Below are 25772 nucleotides of genomic sequence, written 5' to 3'. Positions count from 1 at the left end.
ATGGCCTGGTGGGAGGACAAGTGTGCCGCCTACCACATCGAGCAGAAGGGCGATGAGCTGGTTTAGACCCAGCGGAGCAAAACCCACCTGTCGGCATTCGTGCTGCTGCAAGAAGAAGAGCTATGCGAGGCAGCCCTGACAAAGCGAGTAGCCCAGACCGAGGCAGGCCTGTACAACACCGTGCACGAGTTCCTAGCGCGGCTGCAGCTGCTGTCCTTCACCGTGCAGGACTACACCTCCAAGATCGAAATGATGCCCTGATCATATCCATCAACAATATCATTGATGAGGGAGGCAGCCAACAACTGGAGAGTTGACCGCCTCAAGGACTGTCCTGACATCCATGAGCCTTATCGCAAGGTCGAGGGGGTCTATGCCGGCACGCTCTAGGCGATCCGCCAGTCCCCCATGATCCAGCTGGTCAACCTCCCCCGCCAGCACGGGTTACAGTGCCAGCTGTTCGCCAAGTGTGAGTTCATGCTGCCCGGAGGTTCGCTTAAGGACAGGATCGGTTACCGGATGATTGCTGAGCTTGAGAAGGAGGGCAAGATCAAGCCCGGCGACAAGCTGGTCGAGGCCACTTCCGGGAACACTGGCATTGGGCTGGCCATGGCGGCAGCCGTCAAGGGCTACCATCTCACCATCGCCCTGCCCTAGAAGATGTCGCAGGAGAAGGTCGATGTTCTTAAGGGGCTGGGGGCGAACATCATCCGCACGCCTACCGAGGCGGCCTGGGACAGTCCCCTGAGCAATATCGGTGTGGCAAAGGCCATGCATGCCCGCGGAGAGGCCTTCTTCGTCAACCAGTACGACAACGCGGGTAACCCTCTCGTGCATTATGACCAGACTGGAGAGGAGATCATCGATCAGATGGGGGGGCAGCTGGATGCTTTCGTCTTGTCCACTGGCACGGGTGGGTCCATGACGGGCATCAGCAGAAAGCTTAAGCAGAAGTGCCCGGACACCAAAATCGTAGCGGTAGACCCCTACGGCTCGATCCTGGCCGAGCCGCCTGAACTCAACAAGCCGATCGAAGGCGGCTACAAAGTCGAGGGCATCGGCTATGACTTCATCCCGGGAGCCTGTGACCGGGCGCTCGTCGACAAGTGGTATAAGTCGGACGACATCACCACCTTCACCTACTCGCGTGAGCTGATCCAGCGGGAGGGGCTGCTCTGCGGGGGCTCAAGCGGAGCGAGTGTGCACGGGGCGATCTCCTACATCCGCGAGCAGGGCTGGGACAAGGACCCCTCAAAGCGGGTGGTCATGCTGCTGGCGGACTCAGTGCGCAACTACATCACCAAGTTCCTGTCGAAGGAATGGTGCGTCGAAAACAGGTTTCTCCCCTACGACGAGCTGAAGGAACCAGCCCACCTTTTCCACGGACAGCCGATCGACAAGCTGGCGCTCAAGACCGTGCCTGTGCGCGAAGAGGTCACGGTCGAGCAGGCCCGCTAGTTCTTCGCCAGTGGTGGTAAATGCATCCCGGTGGCAGTTGGGGGCAAGGTGCAGAAAGTGATCTTCCCGGCCAAGTTCCTGCAGATCGTGGTGCTGCGAGGACTCAAGCCTGCAGACTCCGCGATGGCGTGCGGCAGCAAGGACTTCGTGAGCGTGCCGGACAGCCTGGACTGCGGACAGCTGGAGCGGATCGTCTAGCGGCACAGCTGCGTGCTGGTGGGGGAGGTGCAGGCCGGCGAGGTGCGGGTGGCCAGCTGCCAAGATCTAATAACCCTCGTGGCATGATGATTCAGCTCAGAGATGTGTTTTCGGGCCATTCCGTCATGTATCTGATTTCGATGCCGCTCAGCTCCGGCAGCACCTCGATCATGCACGAGCACCTCGCCTGCGAGTGCGTCTCGCCGTACCGCGCCAGCTCCCATCGCTCCACGTTGAATGAACGGTCCTCTGAGTTCTCGAGCTTGCTGTACCACGGCTCCTCGATCACCACCCCGCACTGGAAACACTTCAGGTTGTGGAACTCCTCGATCTTGCGCGGCTTGCCGAAATGGGGGAAGTCCCCGCTAGGGATACACAGTTCGCCGTTGACCATCAACTAGTGCCGCACCAGCACGTCCTTGAGGGACTCGCCCGCGAACCCCGGCAGCTTGTGGAGGTAGTTTTTCTTGTCGCGGTAGTTGATCCAGACGCTGGTGAGCCGGGCACATCTTGTCGTTGACCTTGGGCAGCCGGGTGGGCGCAGGCCCGTGCGAGCCGTGGCGGGCCAGACGCTGCAATAATTGCATATTAACTTGTCACAGCCGGAACCCTGCCCCGAGCGTAGCTGGGTGCGCGGACCGGATCCGGTGCGAGTTCTTTATCTGCCCCGCTGAGTTGATCGCCTTCAGCTCAGGCTCCTTCTCGGTGCTCGGCTTGTTGCGAGGCTGGTCCCCCCGCGAGGCCCTGGTCCGCCAGAAGTCGCTGCCCGAGGACTGCGAGTACTTCGAGGAGTTGAACATAAAGTCCTCCAGCATTTTGCCTCCATCCTTGGAGGAGAACAACAGCTCCATGATCCTGCGCTTGTCATCCTTGAAGAACCTCGCGAACTTGCCTCTCTTGAGGACGTCTTCCTCGACAACCTGGACACACTCCTTGAACAGCTTCTCTAGCTCAGACCGCTCCGCCACGAACTCGGACACCAGTCCCTTAATCGACTTGAACTTGTTCTTGTAGGACTGCAGCAGCTACTTCCCGCCGCTGCGGGTGGGAACGGGCTCGTCTGCCGTTTGCACGGCTCTCTACTCGAACGAGGGCAGCTTCGAGGTCCGCTTGGCCAGCCCTGCCTTCGCTAGGATGGACTGCACCGCCTGCATCAGGGCCCGAGGCTGCTGGCTGCTCACTTTCAGCGCTGTGACGATCTCCGACAGTTCTCTCTTGACCATCTCGTTCTCTGCCTTGATCGAGACCAGCAGTGCTTGGCACATGTCCTTGTCATCCTGTCGCTCGCTTTCGGCCAGGTGCAGCAGCCGAATCTCTTCCTTCAGGTACTTGAGCTCCTTGTCAAGGCGGATGGCCTCCGCGCGGAAGTAATCGCGCTCGTCCTCGAGAAGCACCATCTTCTCGTCAGCCTTGAGGCGGAGCACCTGCTCCTCCATTTTGCGGCGGAGGGCCTCGTACTCCTCCCCGACGATCTTCATCTTCTCGTAGAAGGCGAGCATGAACTCCCGCTCATTGCGGGCGAGCATGTGGTCGACCGCCTGCGAGTTGACCGCCAGGGCCTGCTGGATGCTACTGTGCAGCCGGGCCAGTTCCTCCGACACTTGATATGCCATAAAATCAGCCATCCCACCGGCCCTCCTGCAGCACTCGCTCCAGCCGCTGCTTCTCGGCCATGAGGTGGTCCAGCCCCTTCTTCACGTTGTGGTACTTCGCCCGGAACTTGTCCCTGGCGCGCTCGCAGGCCAGCAGCGCGTCGTCCTGCTGCCTGCAGCGGGCGAGCAGCCCCTCCTGGCATTCCATCATTTCTTCTAGCTTGCCCCTCGCCTCCTCACTTTGCGTCTTCGCAGCCAGCTTGAGCTCAGACTCCGTCCGCAGCTGCGCGGACAGCTCCTCGCAGCGGGAGCGGGCCTGCAGCAGGTCGGCCTCAAGCCTGACCTGCGCGTTCTCCTGCTCGTTCTCTCTGAATGTCAGCCTGCACTGCATCTCCGAAGTGAGTTTCAGGCTGCTGTCGAGCTGCTCCCGCAGGCTGCTCTGCTCCTTGAGCTGAATATCCAGCTGGTCCAGCAGCCCGCTGTTCTTGGCCCTCAGCTCATAGAGCTCGCTGTTTCGTGCGTTCAACTCGCCCAGGACTCTCCGGTATTCGTGGGTGATCTCCTCCAGCTGAAGGTTACTGCCGCAAGCCTCCGCCTCAAGCCTGCCCTGCAGAACACCCACCCGCTCCCGCTCATGCCTCAGCAATTCCCGCAACTCCTCATTCTCCTCACGACAGGCCAGCTCAGTCGACTGGACTCGCATGTCCAGCTGCCGCTCGGCCGCGTGTCTCGCGGCCAGCGCCTGCTCCATTGACAGCAGCAGTTCTTTGAGCTTGACTTATTTTTTATCGAGCTAACCAGTGACCGCCTTGTTTTCAGCCCGCAGGGCACTCACCTCGCAGTCGGTGCTGGCCAGCCTCGCTTCTAAGGAGCGCAGCTTGACGGCTGCTGAGTCGTTGTCGTCCAGTAGTGCGGAGTACTTTTCCTGCAGGATGACCAAGGCCTCGTTCTTCTCTAGCAGCTCAGCCTTCTCTTTGCACAAGACAGCGACCCTTTCCTGCAGCTGCTTCTTCTCCTGGTCCTCGAACTGAAAGTGGCCTTCCAAGGAGCTGAGCCGCCTCTGGTTGGTCTGGGCGATGGACTGCTCCTGGGCGATGGCCTGCCTGTAGGACTCGATCTCTGCGGCTTGCTGCCTGCACAGGGCTTGCAACTCCTGCTTGTCCTTCCGCAGGCCGTCAAGTTCCACCCGGACTTGCTAGGCCGACTCGGCCTGCTCTTTGAGCTTGGCCTTGAGGACCTCGTTCTTCTCGTCCCTTGCGACTAGCTCCTTCCAGAATTGCTTCGGCGGCTGCTGTTCCTGGGTCTGGAAGGAATCTCTAAACTGGTCTCGTAGCTGATCCCGGAACTCCCGCGCAGGGGACTGGCACTGTCCGCCCGAGTGCCTGCTGTTCGACAGGTTGGAGGCGCTGCGCTTGCTGCGGATCTGTCCCCGCACCTCGCGCAGACTGTCCTTCAATTTGTCCACAGAGGCCTTCTTCTAGTTTTTGGCCCTGATCTCGCCCAGCACCACCCTGCACCTGGCAACGAAGTTGAGCCCCTCCTCCCGGTCGTGGGAGGCGAGGGTGCTCCTCAGCACTCCATCCAGCTCCTTGGAGGCCAGCGCCACTTGGTCCGCGATCTCCTTCCGCTGGGTCTTCTCCATGCCGTTAGCTTTAATTCAAGGGCCCTCTGAAACAACCCGGCACAAGCTCTATCATTCGGATGTCACTCTTCGAGCAGCTGCAGGGGGCAGCACTGCCTGCATTCCCGGTGGCCCAGGTGCCCGCACTCCCATCGTACGGCTGAGCCTTTCACCACCAGCCCGCAGCTCAGGCAGTTCCCCGACCCTGTCTCAGGCCTGCCGCCTGTCCCGAAGCACTAGGGCCGAGCCTCTGCGAACTGGCTGAGCACTTTGCCCCTCAGCTAAACGTACTTGCAGGTGAAGGGCGCGCTGCCACTGAGGATCAGGTCATCAAGGGTGGCCAGCTGGTCGAGGAGGGCCTCCTGCTCGGCACCGGCGGGGAGGGCGGGCTGGAGGCGGCGCCGTTCCTCGCGGCGACTGCGCTCGATGGAGCGAGTCTTGAAGTCCTTCATGTGATTGATTCATCCGCGGAGCTTGATGAAGAGGCGCTTGAGTTCGCGGGCCTCGAAGGCGATGGTCTTGCGCTCGTCGAAGCCCTCGAGGGGCTTGACCTCGGTCTGGATCTTCTTGCCGTACTCGTCAGCGGCGTCCAGGAAGTTGAGGATGTCGCTCATGGAGGTGTCGCGGAGGATGAGCATGTGCTTGGCGAGGTTCTCGATGAGTGCCAGGAAGCACTTCTTGGTGTAGAACCAGGTGTCCGCGTTGAGCTTCTTCTCGTAGGGCTCGAGGGACTTGATGATGCGGCTGATACCGAAGTCGAAGTTGTTCTTGGAGCAGTAGAGGGTGCCGATCACCAGGTTCACGATGCACAGGTGGTACACGTTCTTGCCCGGGTCCTCGTAGCCCGCCTTCTCTTCCTCGCGCTCCAGGTTGCGCATGATCTCCTCGGCCCGGGGGTTTTCGTTGATCATGATGTAGCTGACGCAGAGGTTGGCCACGATGATCGCCGTCAGGCTCAGCATGCTGTTCTCGAACCGCTTCACGCTCGGCTCGTAGTACTTGATCGCCTCCCGGAAGTGGTTGTCCAGCACGAAGAACACGTGCGCGTAGTTCAGCTTCCACACCTCGTGGTCCGCGCAGAACTCCTGGCTCTGGCGGAACAGGTTCTCGACGGCAGTGTAGTTCTCGTTGTCCCAGAAGATCTTCGCCTGGGCCATGAGCACCGGGATGTACTTCTCGAGGTGCTCGTCGAACTCCTTGAGGCTCTTGCGGATGCTGTCGTTGTCCCGCTGGATCCGGGCGTCCTGGATGCTCTTGGTGGCCTGCCGCAGCTGCTCCACCCGCTTGGTGGCCAGCACCTCCAGCTTGCGGTAGGCCTCCATCGGCGAGGCCTTCGACAGGATCAGTGCGTCGATGTACTCGAAGTCCTCCTGGTTGGGCATCTTGTAAGTCAGCTCCGAGTTCTCGGCCAGGATGTCTGCCGCCAGGTCGTAGTACCCGAACTTGCAGTACAGAATCAGCAGGTTTGAAAAGGTCTCGACCGGTGCCGGTGGGTTTTCCATCAGATGGCTCAGCTTTTTGAAGCCGCCGGTGGGGTCCTCGTCAATATTCATGAGCGCGTGGTTCATGAGGGTGTAGGCGTCCAGCTCGCTCTAGTCACGTGGGGGCATGTCTTGCAGGGCCTCCCGTGCGGAGGCAAAGTTCTTGAGGGTGTACTCGATGGCGCCCTTGAGGTTGAAGGCCTCGATGAGGGCCGTGTCCTTAAGAGTCTGGCTGTTGCCCACAGAGCGCACCTCGACACCAGGCGCGTAGGACCCCACGCCCAGCTCGGGATGCTCCTTGACGCCGGTCTCGATGATCTCCGCAATGTGCTTGAGCGAAGGGGCGAGCTGCTTCATGCGGTAGTGGCAGAGGGCGATGTTGTAGGCCAGCTGCGAGTTGTAGCCCACGGCGTTCAAGGCGTTCTGGAACATCTGCCGGGCCTCCTCGTACTTCTGCTCCTTGAAGAGGATGCAGCCCTCGTTGATGGCCACGTCGGGGTCCTCCTGGTCGCACTGGCGGAGGATGCTCTTGGCGTGGCCCAGCTCGTCCTTCTCGTAACGGATGAGCGAGATGAGCAGCTTGAGCTTCTGCTGCACCTCGGGGTCGCTGATCTCGACGGCCACCTTCAGGGCGGTTTCATAATCCCCGTTCTTGTAGTAGGACTGCGCCAGGTAGAACTTGTAGTCGCTGACCTCGGGGTAGAGCCGCGCCAGCTGCTCGTACACCCGCGCCGCCTGGCTGAACTCGTTCTGCATGAAGTAGCAGTACGCCAGCAGGCTCATCGACCTGCTCTGCGGGCAGAACTGCAGCTCGTAGTTCAGCTGCTCCACTGCCTCGGGGTAGCGTCCGTCCCGGATCATCCCGTAAATGATGCGGGTCCGCTGGCCCTCGGGAATCGGCTTCGCTTGCATTTGAATATAATCTTCACTCCCCGAATGCCAACTCGAGCGCCAGTCCACTGAACCCAGGCCCTCGGTCCTTCAGCCCGTCCAGGGCCTCTCGCGGCAGGGGCAGCCTCCCCCTGCAGAAAAAGGCGTTCAGCCAGCACGTGAACAGCAGCTCCTTCTTGAACGTGCTGGCATGGTAGAACCGGATCTGGAAGTCTTGCCTCAGAGGCACCTCCAGCCGCCAATCCGCGCGCTCCCCTTTCGCCAGCCGCCTGCACTCCACCTCGCGGCTGTCGTAAACCTTATCGCCCCAGTTGAGCACCTTGAAGTAGGGCTCTGATGAGTTTTCTACTGCAGCTACCGAACATCCCTACCTCAGGCGCCTCGAGGAGCGAGACCCCCAGCAGCCGAGTCTCTGCCGCCAGGAGGTAGCGCTCTGGGGTGAGCCCCTGCTCGAGGGTGCGGAGGAAGTAGCCGATGTAGCGGATCTGGCTCGGAATGGTCACGCCTTTGTGGTTGGTGGTCCGCCGCTCTGCGTAGAAAGACAGCGCCTGCTCCGGCCGGGCGAAGATGCCCTCGTAGAGCAGGAAGCTGCAGATGACCACGCCTGTCCTCCCCTTCCCGGCCTTGCAGTGAATGGCCACCACGTTATCAGGATGGCTTTCCAGGTAGGCGTGGATGTTCTAGCATACCTGGTAGAGAAGAGGGAAAGGAGGCGGGTGGTGGTCCTTGAAAGGGTAGGCTATCACGTTGCCGCCCATCTTCTCGGGCTCGTACTGCCGCTCGGCGCACAGGTTGTAGACGCGGTAGTGGCCGGCGTGCTTGTGGTCCAAGAAGCTCTTGACATCGGCCAGGCGATTACGGTACAGCGATTCTATTTCCTCCGAAGGGAAGCCCATAGCAATGATGTTTTCAGTGATGTAGCTCAGGTCGAGGTCGAAGCCGTCCTCCTGCCAGCGACACTTCTTCTTGGAGACCAGCTGCTTGAGGTACAGCGATAGTGACTACATCGCTGCAATTATAGACGCTATAATGCCGGCAGAGCAGGCGCGCTGGGCAGGATGCGGCGTGCGTTAGCAAATCGATTATGAAGAGTAACTTCAGCCGGGACCATCAGAAAACTATCCGCCGTCTGGAGCAGTAGACCCAGGACGGGCTGTTCTTCCGCCCGGGAGAGCTGGCCGATAACCTGGTGGAGCGGGACCAGACTTTCCTGGACAGTCTGCGCTTGGCACGCGAGAACAAGATGATGCAGGAAAAGCACCTGATGGCCGAGCGGGCCGAGCTTACGGAGTAACAGTTCTTGGAGATCGAGGAGGTGGGGGACCAGCACTACTCGGCACAGCTGGTGAACCAGTCCAACCTGGAGGGGCAGGACAGGCAGGCCGAGCGGTGCAACTGCGGGTGCGGGAAGTCAGCCGGCGAGCCACTGCCCTACCTGCTCAACATCGAGGATATGAACTTCCTGGGGCCGGGAGTGATCCTGTTTTTTTACTACAACAAGCGCATCCTCCTGCTGGTACTGCTGGCGGTCCTGCTCTACGGGGTCTACTCCCTCACCACCAACATCGTCGGACAGCGTTACTCTTATGATTGCGATACACAGCCCACCGGCGCCATCCCCTTCTTCTGCGGGCTCAAGCGGCGCATCTGCATGGCCAACAAGGCGCCTGAGGCGCACTGGCTGATCGTCCAGCTGGTGCTCGGGACGATCGTGTGCGCAATCTGGGCGGTGGGCGTGCGGCTGGTCCGGGATCTCGGCCGCAAGAAGAACAAGGAGATCGACCAGCTGCTGGACTCTTCTTCGGACTACTTCATCTGGATGGAGGACATGCCTGCCCGCCAGTATCTCGAGCTGGACGTGGTCAATTTCCTCAACAAACTCTGGAAGAAGCGCAATAACAGTGCCGTTTCCAAGCTAAGGCTGAGCAGCGTGCAGATCATCGCGGACATGCAGCCAGTCCGCGCCCAGCTGGCAGAGATGCAGCAGCTGGCCATCGACGTCCGAGACATGTTCGAGGACCCGGCCGTCTCCGAGCCGCGGGTCAAGCCCAACCGCGCAGACGACTACCGCGCGGCGCGAAACAGACTGACCGAGCTGGAGCAGGAGTTCCGAGGGTGGCGGACCCGGTTCTTCGGGGAGTCACGGGTCCGGAGGGAGAGTTCACACGAGCTGGTGTTCGTGGAGTTCCAGTAGGACTGCCAGCAGGCAGAGTTCCTGTAGAACTACGGGAAGTACCAGGAGTCGAGCTTCAAGAGGGTGAAGAACTGGGTGCTGTCGCTGTTCCAGGAGGAGGAGGACTCGCTGACCTTCAAAGGCGAGACCCCCAAGATCTTCCGGGCGCCAGAGCCCTCGGACATAAACTGGGCGAACGTGTAGAAGGACGAGAGCTGGGGCCGGGTGGGGCTGGCGTGGCTGATAAACGTGCTGCTGGTGGGGGCCACGTTCGGGGCGCTGATGCTGGTGCGGCTGTTCCGCCAGCGCACCGCCCTGCCCGGCGTCGGCTTCATCAACATAGTCGTGATCAACCTGTTCAACAGACTGATCTGGAACATCCTGCAGAAGGTGATCGAGATCGAGCCGAACCGCACCAAGACGGAGGCCATCGTCTCGGTGATGAACAAGAGCTACCTGGGCCAGAGCTGCAACGTCATCGTCCTGCCCATGCTCATGAACCTGGTCTTCTCGGACGCCAGCATCGACAGTCCTGCCGGGCTGGCCGGCGCCGTCCACGACTACCAGATAACGGTGGTCATCTTCATGCTGTTCTTCAACCTGGTCAACCTGCCCCACCGGCTGGGCCAGCTGATCGTCTGCGTGCCCTGCCTGCGCAGGCTGGCCATCCGCTACCACCTGCGGACGGCTGTCTACGACGGCCTCCACGAGACCAAGGACGTCCTGGCCAGCCTCTACGAGCCCCCGAAGCTGCCGATCGCAGGGCTGTACGTCTACATCACTGCGACAGTCAACCAGGCGTTCTTCTTCTGCCAGCTGCAGCCGGTCCTGCTGTTCTACCTGCTCGGCAACCTGGCCATCTTCTACCTGGTCAACCGGCACCTCCTCCTGCGCATGTGCAAGGTGCCCGACCTGCTCGACTTCTTCATCTTCGAGAACGTCATCACCTACGCCCTCAACGTGCCTCTTTTCTACGGGGTGGGGTCGATCGTCCTGCTCGCGCTCCGGAGTGACCCAGTCGGGTTCGCATACTACGTCCCTGCCATTGTCGCGCTAGTGGTGTGGTTCCTCTGCTCCCAGAACCCTTTCGGCGTGGCCAAGGCCTTCACCCGCTGTCTGGCCCACCTGTTCTGGGACAACGAGCTGGACATCAAGATCCTGGACCTCGAGGACCACAACGAGTCGGAAAGCCACATCGACCCCTCAGTCACGGGCCAGAACAACCGACGGCAGGAGCGCAAAGAGTCCTACTTTTCAAACAGCCCGATGAGTCTGCTGTTCAACTTCGAGCAGCAGTTGGTGCAGACGACAGGCCCTTACCACAACAAACTGCAGCAGTGGTGCGAGACCTTCCGTTTCAACGTGCGCCGGAAGGGCCACTCGTTCCCATGAAATCACTTGTCCGGCTGCTGGGCCACGCAGATCTGCCAGGCCACGTTGTCCATTATCTTGTTCCGCAGGTCCTCGCTCTCCTCGCTCTTGAGGGCCTCCAGCTGTCTGAGCGCCTGCCGGAAGCAATCCGCGGCGGACGGGTAGTCCTGGATGTGGATGAGGTTGATCCCCAGGTTGTTGAGCAGGCTGGCCACCTCGAAGGGCGTGCCCAGCTTGCTGTCCTTAATCCGATCGATCACCAGCCGGTAGATGTCCGCAGACTCCTAGTACTGCTTGTCCAGGAAGTGCGCCTGCCCGTACAGACTGCACACAGTGACTTCCCGCTGGGTGATGGAGGTCTCCGAGGCTCGAATATGCTCATAGGCATCCCGCAGCACTTCCCGCGCTTAGCTGCGCTTGCCCTGCAGGATGAGCTGCTCGCCGAGGGTGGACTTTATGATCAGTAGCTGCTCGGGCAAGGGCTGGCGCTCCTCATTGGGCAGCAATTCGTAAGCCCTTCTCATGGCCCGGTAGCTTTACTCGCTCAGCCCGCAGATCCGGAGGTTCAGGCCCTCGATGTAGTGGGATTACCAGAGTCCCTCGGTCAGCCCGTACTCCTGGCAGAAAGCGGACACCTCGCGGTAGGTTTTGGCCGCCTGCGCGTTCAGCTTGTTGGACATCTCGATCTCGCCCTTCCGCAGCATCCGATTCTTGATGGTCTCGACAGGCTCGGATTTCTGACGAGCCTTTTAGATACTTTCGGCGATCCGGGCTAGTCCCTCCTGCAGGGTCACCTGCGAGGTGGTCTCCGCCTCTCCCAGCAGAAACAGCGCCTCAGAAAGGGCATTGGGAGAATTCATTTTGCCGGCAGACTCGTATGCCTTTTTGGCCTCAGCCAAGGCCTCCTTGAACTGCTTGGTCCTGAGCAGGCACTGGCACTTGCCCGCCCTAAGCAGGTAGCGAAACTGCTCGGGCGTCGACAGTGAAAAGGTAGACTCCGCCGTTTTATAGCACTCGAGGGCCTCACCGTGCATCCCCAGGTATTGGTAGCACTTGCCCTCGTTTATCTTGGGCTCGGAAGTGGGCTGCTTGCGCAGTTGCACGAGTTCGTTGTACATCCGCTGGTAGACCCCCGCGGCCTCGATGTACCGGGCCTCCTTGAACAGCTTGTCCGCCTCCTCGCTCAGCTGGTGCCGGATCCTGCAGAGCTGCTCGTGCAGGGGGTCCTTGCACTCCTGGTCAATAAAGTTGTAGAGGAAGGTCTCGGCGTGGAGGTAGTCCTTGCGGACCAGAATGGTCACAGGGTTTCCCTGGGCCAGATTGGCCTTGACCCACTTGAAGCCCTGGAAAATGTCAGATTCGATCGAGTAGTGGTCCAGATGCAGCATCTCCACATTTTTGTTCATCACTGGAACAAGGCCAGTCTGGTAGACGATTAAATCCAGCCGCAGCAAACACAGGATCGAAATGGAAATTGTTACTCATAAAGAGGCGAGCTGCAACTCGCCGGGCTCTGCCCTGAAGCACGGCACGCAGGGCAGCTGCCGTAACCTTCGGCGGATCCGCATATCCTCGAAGGATTCCCCGATGCCCAGTACCAGGCAGCGTTTGTGGTTCTGGCGGATGACCTTGACCCTGCTCAAGATATTGAGCTGCCTGCCAGCTGTAGCCTCATCCAATGATTCTTTCATTGTTTTTATCTCTACAACGACCCCCAAGCAGTATTAGGCCTCTGCCCCACCCCGCCCGTAACGAATTGCCCGGCAGGCCCTGCGCCCGCTAACTGCCCACCGGCAGGGCTAACGCCAGCCCGGCGCGTCCCTAGGAGGCGGCGGGCAATAGCAGTTTTAAGGCCGTTTATTGATTTCCCTTTGTTGAAATTCACGCCTTGATTAGAGGATTGATAGGCATCGGAGGATGGACTATTTGGCCAAGCAGCTCGCCTTCCTCTCGGAGGCATTCAAGACTTATGTCGACAAACTGGCTGAGGCCGTCGTCCTGCCGCACCTGGTCCTCGAGTCCTGGCAGACCCTCCGGGCCATGCTCGACACGCATCTCTATGAGTCACTGGCCATCTACTCTTTCTGCCACGATCTCAAACTGGGCGAATTGCAAGCTGTCGACCCGAAACACAACACAGGACATAATTTTGCCAGGGCCGAGGGTTTTCAAAACCACCCAGTTAGACAACCACACCAACATCAACTACCTCGTGAAAGGCGAAGGCTGGACGAGCCTATGGGGAGACTGCTAGAGGCCGTGCGTGCCAGCATTCAAAAGATGGAGGGTGAGGGGAATCGAGAGCGGCGGGGAGTGCGTCCAAGAGCAGGCAGCTACTAGCCCCTCGAGCGGCGACTGTCAAGAGAACGGCATGACCCCCGCTTCAGATGATTTTTGGATGAATGTCAGAAGAAGCTGCCTTGGATGAAGACCTGAGAGGCGACCAGGTAGTAGACGAACATGGCCACCACCAGCAGCAGGGACAGCAACTCCAACCCTCGGTAGATGGCCGCCCACCCCCGCAGGATCATCAGTGCGTCGAAGGCCGCGTAGATCAGATACAGCACGATGAAGCCTGGCTCCATCCCGAACGTCAGCACCATCAACAGGCCCGGTATGTGGTAGGGCAGATGATCGACCAGTTTGTTCTGGGCCTGCTGCAGGTCCTGCACAATGGAAAAGTGGGGGTCTTAGATACCCGCCTCAGCAGACTCGTCCTCCTGCTCGGATGTGAAGACCTCTTCGTGCTGACCGTAAAGGAAGGCCTTGCTTTGCTTGCGGGATATTTCGTTGTGCTCCTGCTCGAGCGTCTCATCACTAATATTTTTGACAGCTTTGAGCAGGCTGAGGAAGGCGATGACGGTGGCGGTCACGAACAGCACTGCTTCCAGCCCCAGCGTCGGGAAGTAGTAGCTGCTGCGGACTGTGTAGCCCTCCAGGACGTTGCTCACATTGAGGACGTTGAAGCTCTGGTTCGCTCGAAAACTCATTTATTCTAATTAAGTTCTTATGAACCGCATTCTATACGATCTTTACCGAAACCGCGAGTCCTTCGCCCATACTCTGCGCCACTGTCCAGAGCCCCTCCGCGAGGCCTGTGCCGCCATCGCCCGCATGCCCCTGCTCTACGGCCGCTTCCTTCTTAGCCGTCTGCTGCCCGTCCTCGAGCTTTGTGAGGTCATCGATCGCGTCGATCTGACCCTCGTCACTCCTCTTCGTGAGGAGGTGATGTTCATGCTTCGGTAGCACGGCGTCAGTGAAGAACAAGGATTACTGGTGTGGCTGGTCATGAACCGAGTATTCAGCAGGTTGTGGAACGGCGCCCGCAAACTCATCGAAGAGCAAGTACAGCAGCTGTCCAGACAGACAGAAGGCAGTCCGTTCGCGAACCGGTTCATAATAACCACCCTGATCAAGCAGCTATCGAAGGGGCTGCATGCGGCCCTCGAAGAGTACCTGCACGGGCAGATGCTATCCTCACTGGAGCCGATGGTCTGTGCCGAGCTGGTGCACTTCATCATCGAGAACCACTAACTGTTCTGGATGGAGTTCCCGACCATCCGGGAGACTGAGGATCCAGACGAGTTCATGCAGGATCTAATGGCGGGGTGGGAAGCGAGTGCTGCGCTCAAGGACTGGCGCACCAGAGTCGAAATGGCCTACGAGTGTGAGCTCAGCAAGCTCAGGAGTGTCCGGGTCCAATGCGGGGAGGACTTCGGGTTTGTCATCCAACACCCAGAGCTTGACCGCGAGCTGCTCCTGCACCGACTTGACCAGCCGGGGGCCGTCCTGACCAACACGCGGTTCCTGACCTCGCCATACCGGATATCCTATGGCAGCAAAGAAAATCAGGTCTGCTCGATGATCGAAGGCACCTCCCCATACCAGAACAAATTCGAGGCGGACTTCGGGGAAGACGTCAAGGAGGACTTTATCGAGGACTAGGAGGACTGCAAGGTCAGTGAAGGGATGATGGAGGTGCTGGAAGACTGGGAGTGCTAGGAAAAGGTCAGTGAGGGGTGTCTGGTCGAGATGGTGTGCTAATAGGGGCAGGCTGTAGGGGGGCTGGAAGAGCAGCGGGAGTTTGCCAAAGGAGTGTTGAAGATGGAGGGCACTGGTAAAAAGCAAGAGGACGTCGCGCGGCTGATGTCGGCCGGTAATGTACTGGTGGTCAGTTAATTCCAGCTCACCGGACCGAAGATATTCTTCGGGGTGGCGGGAGGGGTCGGCTGCTCGATTGGATTCTGCCTGTCGAACATCTATCGCTACGATAGTCCGACCCGCTTTCTTAAGGATTTTGGGACCATGGCGGCTCTAGATGGTACGCTGTCGTACCTGATGATGCGCATCCCCATCTTCGGCAACCTGCTCATTCTTGGGGGCCTTGGCTACCGTGCCTCCAAAATCTGGAAGCGCAAGCACTTGACCCGCAAGAAGCGCATCAAGAAGATCGGCCGCTTTCTTAGCGAGTCAGGAAGTTTGTTCTCCTTCGGACTGCTGGGCGCGATCCTGGGCCACCTGGCCATCCCGGTGCCGGTGCTAGGGGCGTTCGTCGGAGGAGTTATCGGGGGCATGCTGGCCGGAACGACAATCCACCAAGTCGTCAAAAAGTTCGAGAGCAGAAGCTTCGCCAAAAAGGTGGAGGCACTGGAATAACTCATTTCGGATGAGGGGTCTGTCGAGGCCCACCCGAAGACCATCGAAATGCTGGGAGCTGCCCCCCAGCTCTTCACGGACACCTTCCCGGGCGGGATCCGCAGACGGACCACGACCTACATCGTGGAGCGGTACCGGATGTGGATGACCACTATTGTCTACGTGCTGCTGTCCCTCTACTACTCCAGTGAGCAGATTCGCTAGCAGAAGGCCGTCTTCAAGAAGTATCGCAGCCTGCGGGTGAAAGGCTTCGTGATCCGCAAGGAAAACAGCCAGGCCTACGAGGAGGAAGTAGCGCGGGTCATGTAGAGGGTGCCGGAGTCGATGGCCCGGCTGGAGGACTACCTGGTGGCACACAACGTGCCCCTCGCGGAGCTGCTGCCGGCAGTCAACAACTTCATCACCAAGATCTTTGAAAAGTGATGCTCACCTGCGCTTGCTGATGAACTCGGGGGCTATGTGGTGCATGAACACGTGGTTGAAAAGCCCTTCCGGCACTGCGTTGTACAGCGCCCCTTGGAGCTGGTGGTTCCAGTGACCCTCGCTGTAGGCCGTCCTGCCCAACACCCTGCATAGGCCTTCTGCGCATTGCCTCGCAGTGATCGTGAACATGTCCTGTTTGTGGAAGGTCATGGGTGTCTGCACCTCGCTGGGCCGAAGGGACAGCACGTCAAGGCTGGGATACTCATAAGCCAGGGTCCTTGCCAGGAAGTCAGTGAAGGCCTTCGAGGCAGAGTAGATGTTATGCATGGCCATCGGAAACTCTCCTGCCAGTGAGCTGACTATCACCACCCCCGCGTGCTTGCGCTTGAGCAGCCTTGGGATGAACTTGTGGCAGAGCATAGACACTGGGTAGCAGTTCACGTCGATGATCTTCTGGACATCCTTGACTGGCAGGCTGCAGTACTTTCCCAGCACGTCCACCCCCACGTTGTTGACCACCACGGAGACATCCAGTCCCTCGCAGGCATTCAGGATGTTGTCGTAGAAGGACTCGGTATTGCTGCCGACTGAAAAGTCGCAGACCACCTCCCGGGTCTCGCAGTCGAACTAGTGTTTGAGTTCGAGGCTCACCTTTTGGAGTTTTTCTTTGGAGCGGCTGACCTGCACGATATGGAAGCCACGGCGGGCGAATTAGAAACACACAGCTTTTCCGATACCGTCGGTACTGCCAGTGACCAGAACCCACGACCCTCGTCCATAGCGGGCAGTGAGGTCGAGCCCGGGCCTGACCAGTCCAAACAAAAACTTCAGCCAGCCAAGGCCCTTCCGCGCCAGCACGAACAGCCCTACCCATGCCAGGACCCGCATTGCCCGCGGATATTCCTCAAGCGAGAACATAAATTATGCAGGAAAGTGGGCCCGGCCTCAGATCGGCAGTGCTGGCCCAGAACCTCAAGGCGATCGAGGCCCTCAAGCAACACGACTTTGGAATCGCGTTCGGATTGCTCAAGGATCTGGAGCGGCAGCTGGAGGATCTGCGGGAGGAGCAGCCCGATGACCCATCGCTCAAGCAGTTAGAGTCGGTGACGTTCAACAACATCGCCTGCTTCTACAAGAAGACCAACAAGCCCAAGAGTGCCCTGATCTACCTCCGCAAAGCCCTCATCCTTGAGGACCTCAAGTAGGGCGAGATGTCCTCGATCGCGCAGCTCTACATCAACATCTGTGCGATCCTGTCCCAACTAGGCCAACACCTCCTCGCCAAGGAGCACGCGGAGACCGCCAACTCGCTGCTGCAGGGCGCGGTTGAGCGGGCCGCTCCCGAGCAGCTCAAGGCCATCCACCACATTTAGGTAGTGTGCTGCTACAACCTAGCCTCGGAGCTGGAGCACCTGCGGCAATACGAGAAGGTGGTTGCCGTCTGTGAGCGGGGTCTGGCAGTGGCCCGCAAGTGGATCGGCCAGGAGGCCAGCCTCATCTCCAAGCTGAACCACCTCAAAGCCAAGGCGGCTGAAACGGGAGAAATGGTCAGGCAACGCAGTCTCATGGCCCTCGGCAAGCGAAGAATGTTCCAGTAGCTGTCAGCAGGGTGCTTGGCCTCCCGGCAGGATAACGTGCTGCCACGAGGCCTGCTGAAGGCGGGAGGGGAGCGAATCGGCAGGTTCCGGATCCGGTCACTGGCCGAGACCAAACGCCTAAAGACCTTCGCCAATTGATTTTGATCACTACTGCTTGGCCAGCTCCTGAAACCTTTCTTTGGCCCATTGACTATACAAGAGCTTGCGGGCCCTTTCTTTTTCACGTGCGACTTTGTGCGGCGTGACTTCACACAGCCGCTGGAGTACCAGTACCCCCAGCAGCAGCAGCATGCAGGCCAGCGGCGGGCCCCACTCGAAATCGGGGTCTCCAATGTAGCTCATCGGTTTAGTGTAATTATTATTCATTTCCATACCAGTGACGAGCGCATTTTGGAGGGCCTTCTGAAGCAGAAGTCAACACCCTCGGTATTGCTGCTCGGGGGCTGGCAGGCGCGAACACGGCCCTACTTGCGAGGGTGCGGAAGGCTGCAGTTCAGGGATGGCTAGGCCAGCACCCTCTTCTGGGTTCTGGTCATCATGGCCTTGATGATGTCCTCGGCAGCCTTGCGAGCAGGGCATTCTTTCTCGAACAGCACTTTTTTCTTCCGGGGCTGGACCGGTCGCTCCAGGGAGGTCAGCAGCGCCAGCTGACTCTTATCGATATGCCTGCGGATGATGAATGCTTTTTGGATATTCAGCATCATCGGCTTCCTCTCTTCTCCGTCCAGGCCCTCCTATGCTTTTTGCTCGGCGGTGGTGTCGATCTACTTCTCGGCCTTTCGGCCTAGCCGCTGCAGGCAGATCGCAGCCCTGAGGCAGCGGATCAATGCTTGCTGATTTTCAAAGCAGACCTCGGCCTCCGCATAAGTCAGCGAGGGTCGGGCATAGAGCTGCTTCGAAATGAAAGGATGCTCGATGATCTGGTAGGGCTGGGGCCTTTCTGCGGGATCGACTTTCAAGATAGTGGAGAGGAAGGCGTTGGCCTCGTCAGAGAAATCTGGTTGGGGTTGGAAAACAAACCGGGTCAACTTTTGCTCGAGCTATTCAGTGTTGCTGGCCTGGATGGCGTGCCGGCCTTTGCTGAGCATTTCGAACAGCACCATGCCGATGCTCCAGGCGTCGATCGACTTGTCGTAGCAAGGCTGGTCTCGCACCATCTCGGGCGCCATGTACTGAGGCGTCCCTTTTTTCTTGTACAGCTCGACTCGGTCGTAGCGGAAGGCGCTGAGACCCAGGTCTGCGAGTTTGAGGGTTGATAATTTACCTGGCTCTGACAGGACGATATTTTCTGGTTTGATGTCCCGGTGGATGACATTCTGCCGGTGCAGGTAGAGCACAGCCGACAGCAAAGCATGAGCAGCCTGTGCGACCTACAGCTCCGAAAAGCCAGTGTCCCTGCGCGCGGCGATGAGTGCCCCGAGCGTGCCGCCGCGGGCGAGTTCCATCTTGATGTAGCAGTGCTGGGTGTTTTCAAAGGTCTCAAGTGAGGTAACCAGGTTTTTGTGAACTAGATTTATTTAAGAGTTGGTTTCCAACGATCGCAGCAGTGCGGGCCTGCCGAGCAGGGCCTTGTTGACCTGCTTCAAGGCAAACTCCCGGCCGGCGGCATCCCGCACCCGATAGACAGTGCTGAACGCGCCCCTGCCCACCTCCTCCACAATTTCCAGCCCCCTTTTGATAAGCTCCATCTTAATTCTAGCAGTCCCAATAACCGCCACAGCAGGACATCAAGACTTAATCTGATATGTAGCTCTAGAAATTGTTCGACGGCAAGGACGGCATCGCCTTCGAGGTCGAGGGGCAGGTGTACCGCTACAAGGGCGATATCAACTACCGCATCATCCATGTGTTCGAGTACCTCTCCGAGTATGAGGAGAATAGCTACCAGGTCAACCGCATGGCCCTGGCCGCCCGGCGCATGCTCGAGCACTTTGACAGCCGGGTGCAGTGGGTCGACTGTTGTGACAGGCTGTTCATCTATGAGTTCAGTTCCGCACAGCTGCTGGCCCTCCTCCCGCACGCCCTCATCCTCACTGCGTTCTTGCTTGACGAGTTGCTGTTCAACGCGAACCTCGTTCCGCCCCAGTCCGGCAACGACCTGACCGAACTGCTGGAGGCACTGCTGGTGCCCTTCATGGTGGCGGTCGTGGTCGGCAACTATCTTGTGGCCAACTTTCTGCCCTTCTACCTCAGCTTCATCCTGACCCTGCTAGGCACCCTCGCCTTCACAGGCGGAATGGTGTTCCTGGTAGGCTTTTTGGGGCAGGAACTAACGCCTGGGCTGACCTACGCTTTCGCCGGGGCGGTGGTCAGTCTTTTCCTGCTGCTGGCGGGGGTGGCCTACAAGCTGCTGTGGTTCATGCGCGGGGAGGCCGGCCAGGCCGCGGTGTTGGGACTGGCCTACATACTGGACAAGGCGCTAACCTACTACATAAAGTTCGGCCTGCTCAGTGCCTAGCTCACTGCAGCCAACGTCATCTTCCCCTCACAGGTGCTGTTTTTCACGTTGATGACGCTGTCCAGCCTGGCGCTGGCCTTCCGGCTGGTGTTCGACCCGGTGACTGCCGTCAACGACTACGCGCATTCGATCCTGACCTTCGTGGAGCCAGAGGGCGAAGAGCCACCCGTGGTGATCAAGCGCTGGGAGTACTCCAAGCCGGAGTACTGCTTTCCCCCGACGCATGCGACCTTCATGGGGATGGCAGCAATGCTGGTGGGCTACCAGGTGGGGCTGCAGTTCCTGCTGCGAAACCTGGAGGAGAGCAGCCATCTGTTCTTCATCGTGCTGGCAATGATTGGCCTGTGTCCTGTTTGGCTGCTGCTTGGCTTGCTCTACAAGGCCGTCTACCTCCTGGAGTTTTCTGATTTTCCGCAGATCGCCTTCCGACTGGCTCTGCCCTTCCTGACGGTGGTCCCCGGCCCACTGATCGCCACGCTGTTCCGCACAAGGCTGTACGACCCAGATTCTCCAGGCTCCTTCTCTGTGTTCTTCTATGCTCCTCCACTAGCCGCCCTCTTCTGGGACTTTTCATGCAAGTACATCATCATCGACCGGTTCAAGTTCCTTCTGGCGTGCACGGCGGGCATTGTGTTCTACATCGTGCCGCTGCTGATCATTCTGCCACTCTACCTGCGCGAGCCCAGCACCCTCTACCTGGTCCTCACTGCCACCCTGCTAGGCTGCCTGGGGCTGGCCGTCGTCGCAGTCATTAGCTGGAATGTCTACGTGTTCTTCCGTGACCATCTCGTGCTCTCCTCTCTCAACGAGTTCAGGAAGGCGGTCCGCTAACTCCTGAAGGGCAGCTCCACCTGGACTCACAGCCTGTACCTGACTGTTTCCTCGCTGGGGCTGGGGCTGACTGTCCCCCTCGTGCTTTTCGTCTATAGCCTGATGGATATCCGCGGGCAGTCGAGTCCCCGCTACCTGGCCTTCCTGGTGGCCACTGCTTGCTTCGGGACGGCCTACTACGTGCTCTCGGAGGTGGTGCTCTTCATCCACCCTGCCCGCGCGCCCGCTGAGGAGGGCTTTGTCCCCCGTGCTGCCTCTCTGCTGCTCGGCACATTAGTCCCGGGCATAACAATGGCTGCAACCAGCCTGTTGGTCGATGACGAGTTCGGGAAGACAGTGCTGATCGAGGCTGGGGTCGGACTGGTGCTTTGCGGGCTGGTGGTGTCCGGAGTGTACCAAGCCCGGCACCGGCTCAAGAAGGCGAGCGAAAGCCTGACGAGGGTCAGTCTGGTGGCCGGATGGTATCTATTCATCACCATCGTGGTGCTGTCGGGACTGTTCTTCGGGTTCGCGAGTGACATGGGACTGAGCGAGTAGCAGGCACTGCTGGGGCTGGTGGTGGGCAATGGGCTGGCAATCCTGACGGTGGTAACGGTGTTGGGCGTCTTCATCCACATCATTCTCAATTTCAGCCACGAGTACAGGGCCTTCATCATTCTGAGGGACTACGTGACCGATTCCCTCCGGCCCTTGGAGGTGGAGCCCGATGATAACGCCCTGCTGCTGGTGCTTGAGCATCTGGAGCCTGGCCGCTCCATCCAGGAATACGAGCAGCTGCTGCTCGAGGACGGCCACCTGCGGGTCGAGGATAATGCCGAGTCCTTCAGGCTAGTCGTCCGCCAGCTTGAGGCCTCCCAGGGCCTCGAGATCATCGGCGAGGAGATCAGGGAGGTGGTCATCCAGGCCGAGGAGGAGTAGCAGGCCATAGAAGAGTTTTACCGGGCCGCGCTCGAGGCCAGGCCAGCCCAGCCTCTCTTTACCGCCCGGCTCGAGCAGCCCACTCCTGGGGAGATTCGGCGCTACTAGATCAGCGTGGGGTATAAGGCGGTTGCGTTCAGCCCCCGGGAGCTGCGGCTATTCTGGGGCAGGGTGTGGCTGGCCCTCACCGAGCCCGACGAGCCACGCTCCATGCACCCCGCCGACTTCAAAAAACTGATGCTTGAAGCCTGCCAGCTGCAGACAGTCGGCACTCCTCCAAAAGAGCCGGAGCTGCAGGAGCTGGTCAACCTGAACAGCAGACTGTCCTTGCACAGGTTTAGTGAGCAGCTCTATGCGCTGGCGGTGAGCAAGTACAACGAGAGCGAGACCACCAGTCTGACGGAGCTGACCAAACGGGCCTACCCGATGCTGTTCCACAACCTGCCGGGACTGCTGCCCTCGGCCGAAGGAGGGGTCGAAATCGAGGACCCAAGGCAGCTGTAATAAGGCCGGGACCTCTTCAAAGCAAAGCGCGCAGACCTACTGGAGCGCAAGCAGCGACTACTCTAAAAACACCAGGCCCTCCACCAGGTGCGATCCATCGACCCGGAGCCGGACCCCTAGTCCAAGCCTGTCTAAAAGCACCCTTAGAAGCAGATCAACCCCCTGAAGAAGAAGGCCCCGCCGTTCGACAGGGTGGTCAACCGGCTGGCCTCGGCCTGCCTCACCACCCAGGAAGTGCTGACCAGCGAGCAGGTCACCGCCCTGTAGTCATTCGAGTGGTCCGTCTCCAACGCGATCATGGTGCTCACCAAGTTGCTGGACTACGTCACCATCTTCCTGATGCCTGTCCAGATGGCCCTCAAGCAGCTGCTGGGGTCCTTGACCGAGGTGCAGTACTAAACGGCCCTCGACTTCAGACTGGGCCTCGGTATCTGGCTGTCGTGCGGAGTGGCGGTGGCCTATTTTTTGTTGGTCATCGTGTCGATCGACGACCTGCGGCGCAACACCATCGGGCTGGACGAGTTCGGGCAGGTGGCCACCCTCAGCCATTACAAGTACTGGATCGCACTGGGACTGAACCTTTGCTCGAACACACTGATCGCACGCGCGCTGGTCTACTGCCTGTACGCCTCCATCTGCGTGAGTGTGGACGGGCAACTGGTGCAGGAGGCGGACCCCGGGACCGTGTGCCTCGGCAACCTACACTCTGCGCAGCTAGTGGTCGGAATCCTAATCCTGCTGACTTACTTCCCAGTGGCAGTAGTCATATCTCCGATCACCACGAACATCGACCGCAGCCTGACGATCAAGTACAAGACCGAGTTTTCGGTGATCTTCGTGCAGCTCAAGATTCTGCTGTCACTGATAAGCGTGTTCTTCCGCAACAGCCTGCTCTTCACCTTTGTCCTGGCCCACGCCTCTGCTGCGCTTATCACCATACTCGTCCTCCTGCTCTTCTTCTGGCAGATGCAGCCCTGCCTCATCCTCTCTTTCGGGCGGTTCGAACTGCAGCTCATCCTGGCCGCACTCGGAGTCAGTGTCGCTAGCTATCTGTTCCTGGTCGACCCTCTCTGGATTGGCTATGGGGTCAGCGGCGCCATCATCCTCCTGCAAGCGGTCGGCTATTTCCTATACACGCGGTGGTTCCGCCGCACCGAGCCAGTCGACGACTTCAATGAACTCTACCGCGAGAAGATGGCCCGGCAGGAGCTGGTGAAGGGCAGGCTGGTGCCGGAAAGCCAGTCCTCGCAGCATATCCGGCCGTGCCACATGGTCGAGTAGAACGAGGATTACCTGTACCGGCCGTGACTGGAATTCCCGGCAAATCGTATTTTAAATGTAGCTATCCAAACTCTCTGAGGCATTTCAGGAGGCTCTCGGCAGGTTCGCCCGCGAGCTGCCGGGCGGCAACCCGCCGGTCGTCCTCCGGCTGGTCTCCCGCTAGCCGTACTTGCTCGAGGATGTCTCGGGAGTGCAGGTTGAAATCGACCAATACCATCTTGAAAGCACTCTCAAGGAAGTCCTGAGCCCAGGCTCGGTGGTCACCCTCGAGGAGTGGAAGCTAGACGTCGAGCTTAAGAACCAGCGCGTCGACTTCGTGACGGTCAATTCTGGCAGGGTCACAGTGACCGATTCTGGCGCCAAAAAATAACTTGAAAGCTGCCTGCTCAGGTTCGAGGTGTACCCCACGCTGGCTCTTTCGACGGAGGGACAGGGCTTTCTGAACCGGATCAACAAGCGGGGCATCAAGCCGATCAACGCCCTCTATGATAACCTGTCGCACTTCGTCTCCCCCACCACCACCCACACCAAAACCAAGCCCTCCTCTCAGATCGGCAACCTGCCTGACCGCTCGCACCAACTCCTGCGCAAGTTCGCAGAAACCCTCGACCGCACGGCTCTGTTCGAATTCCTGCGCAAGCACGAAGGCTCGCTGAAGCGGGAGCTGCGAGTGCTGACCCTCGAGAACCAGGAAGGCGCGGAGCCCCGCAAGAAGATGTACGATCGGCAGACCGTGCTGTCGCTGATCTCTGCAGTCCGTAGTGGATGACATTCCTTATCATGACACTCAGTAACTGCGCAAGAACTGGCCCAGCACGGCGATCGGGTCGCCGGGGGTGCTGGAGGCTCGTTGGATGCCGGCTGAGAGGGCCACCCAGAAGTCGTGGCCCAGCGCGTGCTCGCTTGTTTTGTCTTTCCAGAGTTCGATTATTAGAGGATGCCATGGCTGCAATGGCCGCTCGGGTTTGGCTTCGCTGGCTTGCCTGTCGGGGTCATGCAGTTTGGGCAGTGGGCGCTTGCATCTTGGTGAATTTCGTGATGGGAATGAATTCTGGGATCTACTTTGGATCGAGCTTCTTGCTTTCGACTTATTAGATTATTTTAGGCTTGCTTCCGAATTAACCATTCCTCCTTCATGGACTGCAGCTACGCTTCTGCAAAAACGTGGGAACGCACGTTCAGGGAGCAGGTCCAAGCTGCGCCCATGCCGGACTTTTGGCAGCGGATGGTCCTGCAGCTTTTAGATTAGCATTTTCTTATGGAAAATAGGCCGATCCTTTTCTCCGCTGCTTTCAGACAGCCTGTACGAGATGGGCGGAGTGACTGGCATTGCTTGATCCCCTTTCTAGATAACACTCAGAGTACTGGGATACGCTATCGACTCCTAGCTCTCTTCGGACCTGAAACTGCAGCTGAACTGGTTAGACTTGATCAGCTAGCCGGTCGAGTCAAGGTCACCATCCACAGCGGAGTCGGTCCTGAACTGGCTCTCTGGAATCACGTCGCAGCTGAGGACTTTCATGTGGGACATCGATAGGCTGTCGTGGAGGATTTGCCGGAGCGCCCGGGGAGGGGGGTCGTCGGGAGGGGCAGCTTCTCTAGGAGGTAGGGCGTGGGGCAGTCTGCCTCGCAGTTTTGAGATCGACTTGGCCACGTGCAGCAGTGCCAAGCAGTAGCTAAGACCCTGCCCGGTGAGCAACACTTCAAAGGGCTCCGACCTGCCCTTCACCCTGACAGGGTTAAACTAGTACTGCGCCAGGACCTTACTACTGCTGCTCTTCACCAAGCAGAGCCTCAACATCGCCTCCCCTTCCATCAGGAAGCTGATTTCCTCATTGATAACCAGACGACGGTCGACTGTCCCTTTGAAAGTCAGTTCCTTCAGGTCCTTGAACTGCTCGTGCTGCACAATGCCGGCCACGAGGATCAGGTCGTGCAGTGGAAGGTCGAGCAGCAGCCTGACTCCGGTCACGAACAGGCGGACCATCCGGTCTTCGTGGGCACGGATGAGTTCCACCCAGAGCAAGGCGACCTGCTTGCCCTCTCGCCGGAGGTATACCTAGAAATGTTGACTCTACTTGGTCTGCAGGTCAAGAACGACTTGCCCCTCGGCCTGCACCGCAGAGTGCCGCCACACCTCGAAGAACAGGTACCTGCCACTAGCTCGTTCCAGCCTGAGCCGTTCGTGCATCCTCCCCATCATCGAGCTGGAACTGTGGCAGACCCGCACCCTCACATCGTCCAGGGGCTCGACCGTCTTGATCCGGTTCAGAAGGATGTCGATCGCCTCGGCTCGTTGCGGGAGGACACTCACCTCT

The 25772-nt window shown here is 59.2% G+C and overlaps 3 protein-coding genes across 3 annotated transcripts; all 3 read right to left on the bottom strand.

Annotated features, from left to right (window-relative positions):
- Positions 1-5330: 5330 nt before the first annotated feature.
- On the bottom strand, positions 5331-7262 carry LOC127594500 (tetratricopeptide repeat protein 30A-like). The gene is given in 1 exon segment (XM_052056363.1): positions 5331-7262. A coding segment is annotated over 1 exon segment (1932 nt).
- Positions 7263-7275: 13 nt separating this feature from the next.
- LOC127594499 (phosphatidylinositol 3,4,5-trisphosphate 3-phosphatase and dual-specificity protein phosphatase PTEN-like) lies at positions 7276-8687 on the bottom strand. Its single transcript, XM_052056362.1, is given in 5 exon segments — positions 7276-7539; positions 7613-8242; positions 8350-8465; positions 8582-8601; positions 8677-8687. Coding segments are annotated over 5 exon segments (1041 nt in total).
- Positions 8688-15641: 6954 nt separating this feature from the next.
- LOC127594498 (17-beta-hydroxysteroid dehydrogenase type 3-like) lies at positions 15642-16752 on the bottom strand. The gene is made up of 3 exons (XM_052056361.1): positions 16602-16752; positions 15872-16451; positions 15642-15675 (listed from the first exon to the last, which is right to left on the bottom strand). The coding sequence occupies exons 1-3, from the start codon at positions 16750-16752 to the stop codon at positions 15642-15644; spliced, it is 765 nt and encodes a 254-aa protein (XP_051912321.1).
- Between the last annotated feature and the right edge of the window lie 9020 nt (positions 16753-25772).

This window comes from Hippocampus zosterae, unplaced genomic scaffold, assembly GCF_025434085.1.
Source record: "Hippocampus zosterae strain Florida unplaced genomic scaffold, ASM2543408v3 HiC_scaffold_172, whole genome shotgun sequence".
Lineage (NCBI taxonomy): Eukaryota > Metazoa > Chordata > Actinopteri > Syngnathiformes > Syngnathidae > Hippocampus > Hippocampus zosterae.
This window is presented reverse-complemented; position numbering and strand designations above follow the sequence as displayed.

Excerpts from the sequence above, each read along its gene's own strand:
- LOC127594498 (XM_052056361.1), bottom strand. The coding sequence starts at position 16,752 with ATGCGGGTCCTGGCATGGGTAGGGCTGTTCGTGCTGGCGCGGAAGGGC. Across the intron at positions 16,452-16,601 it reads GGTCACTGGCAGTACCGACG|TCGGCAGCAATACCGAGTCC; the intron begins GTATCGGAAAAG and ends GCGACTTTTCAG. Across the intron at positions 15,676-15,871 it reads GAGTTCATCAGCAAGCGCAG|GCTGCGATACTTCTTGAAGA; the intron begins GTGAGCATCACT and ends TTTCACCCGCAG.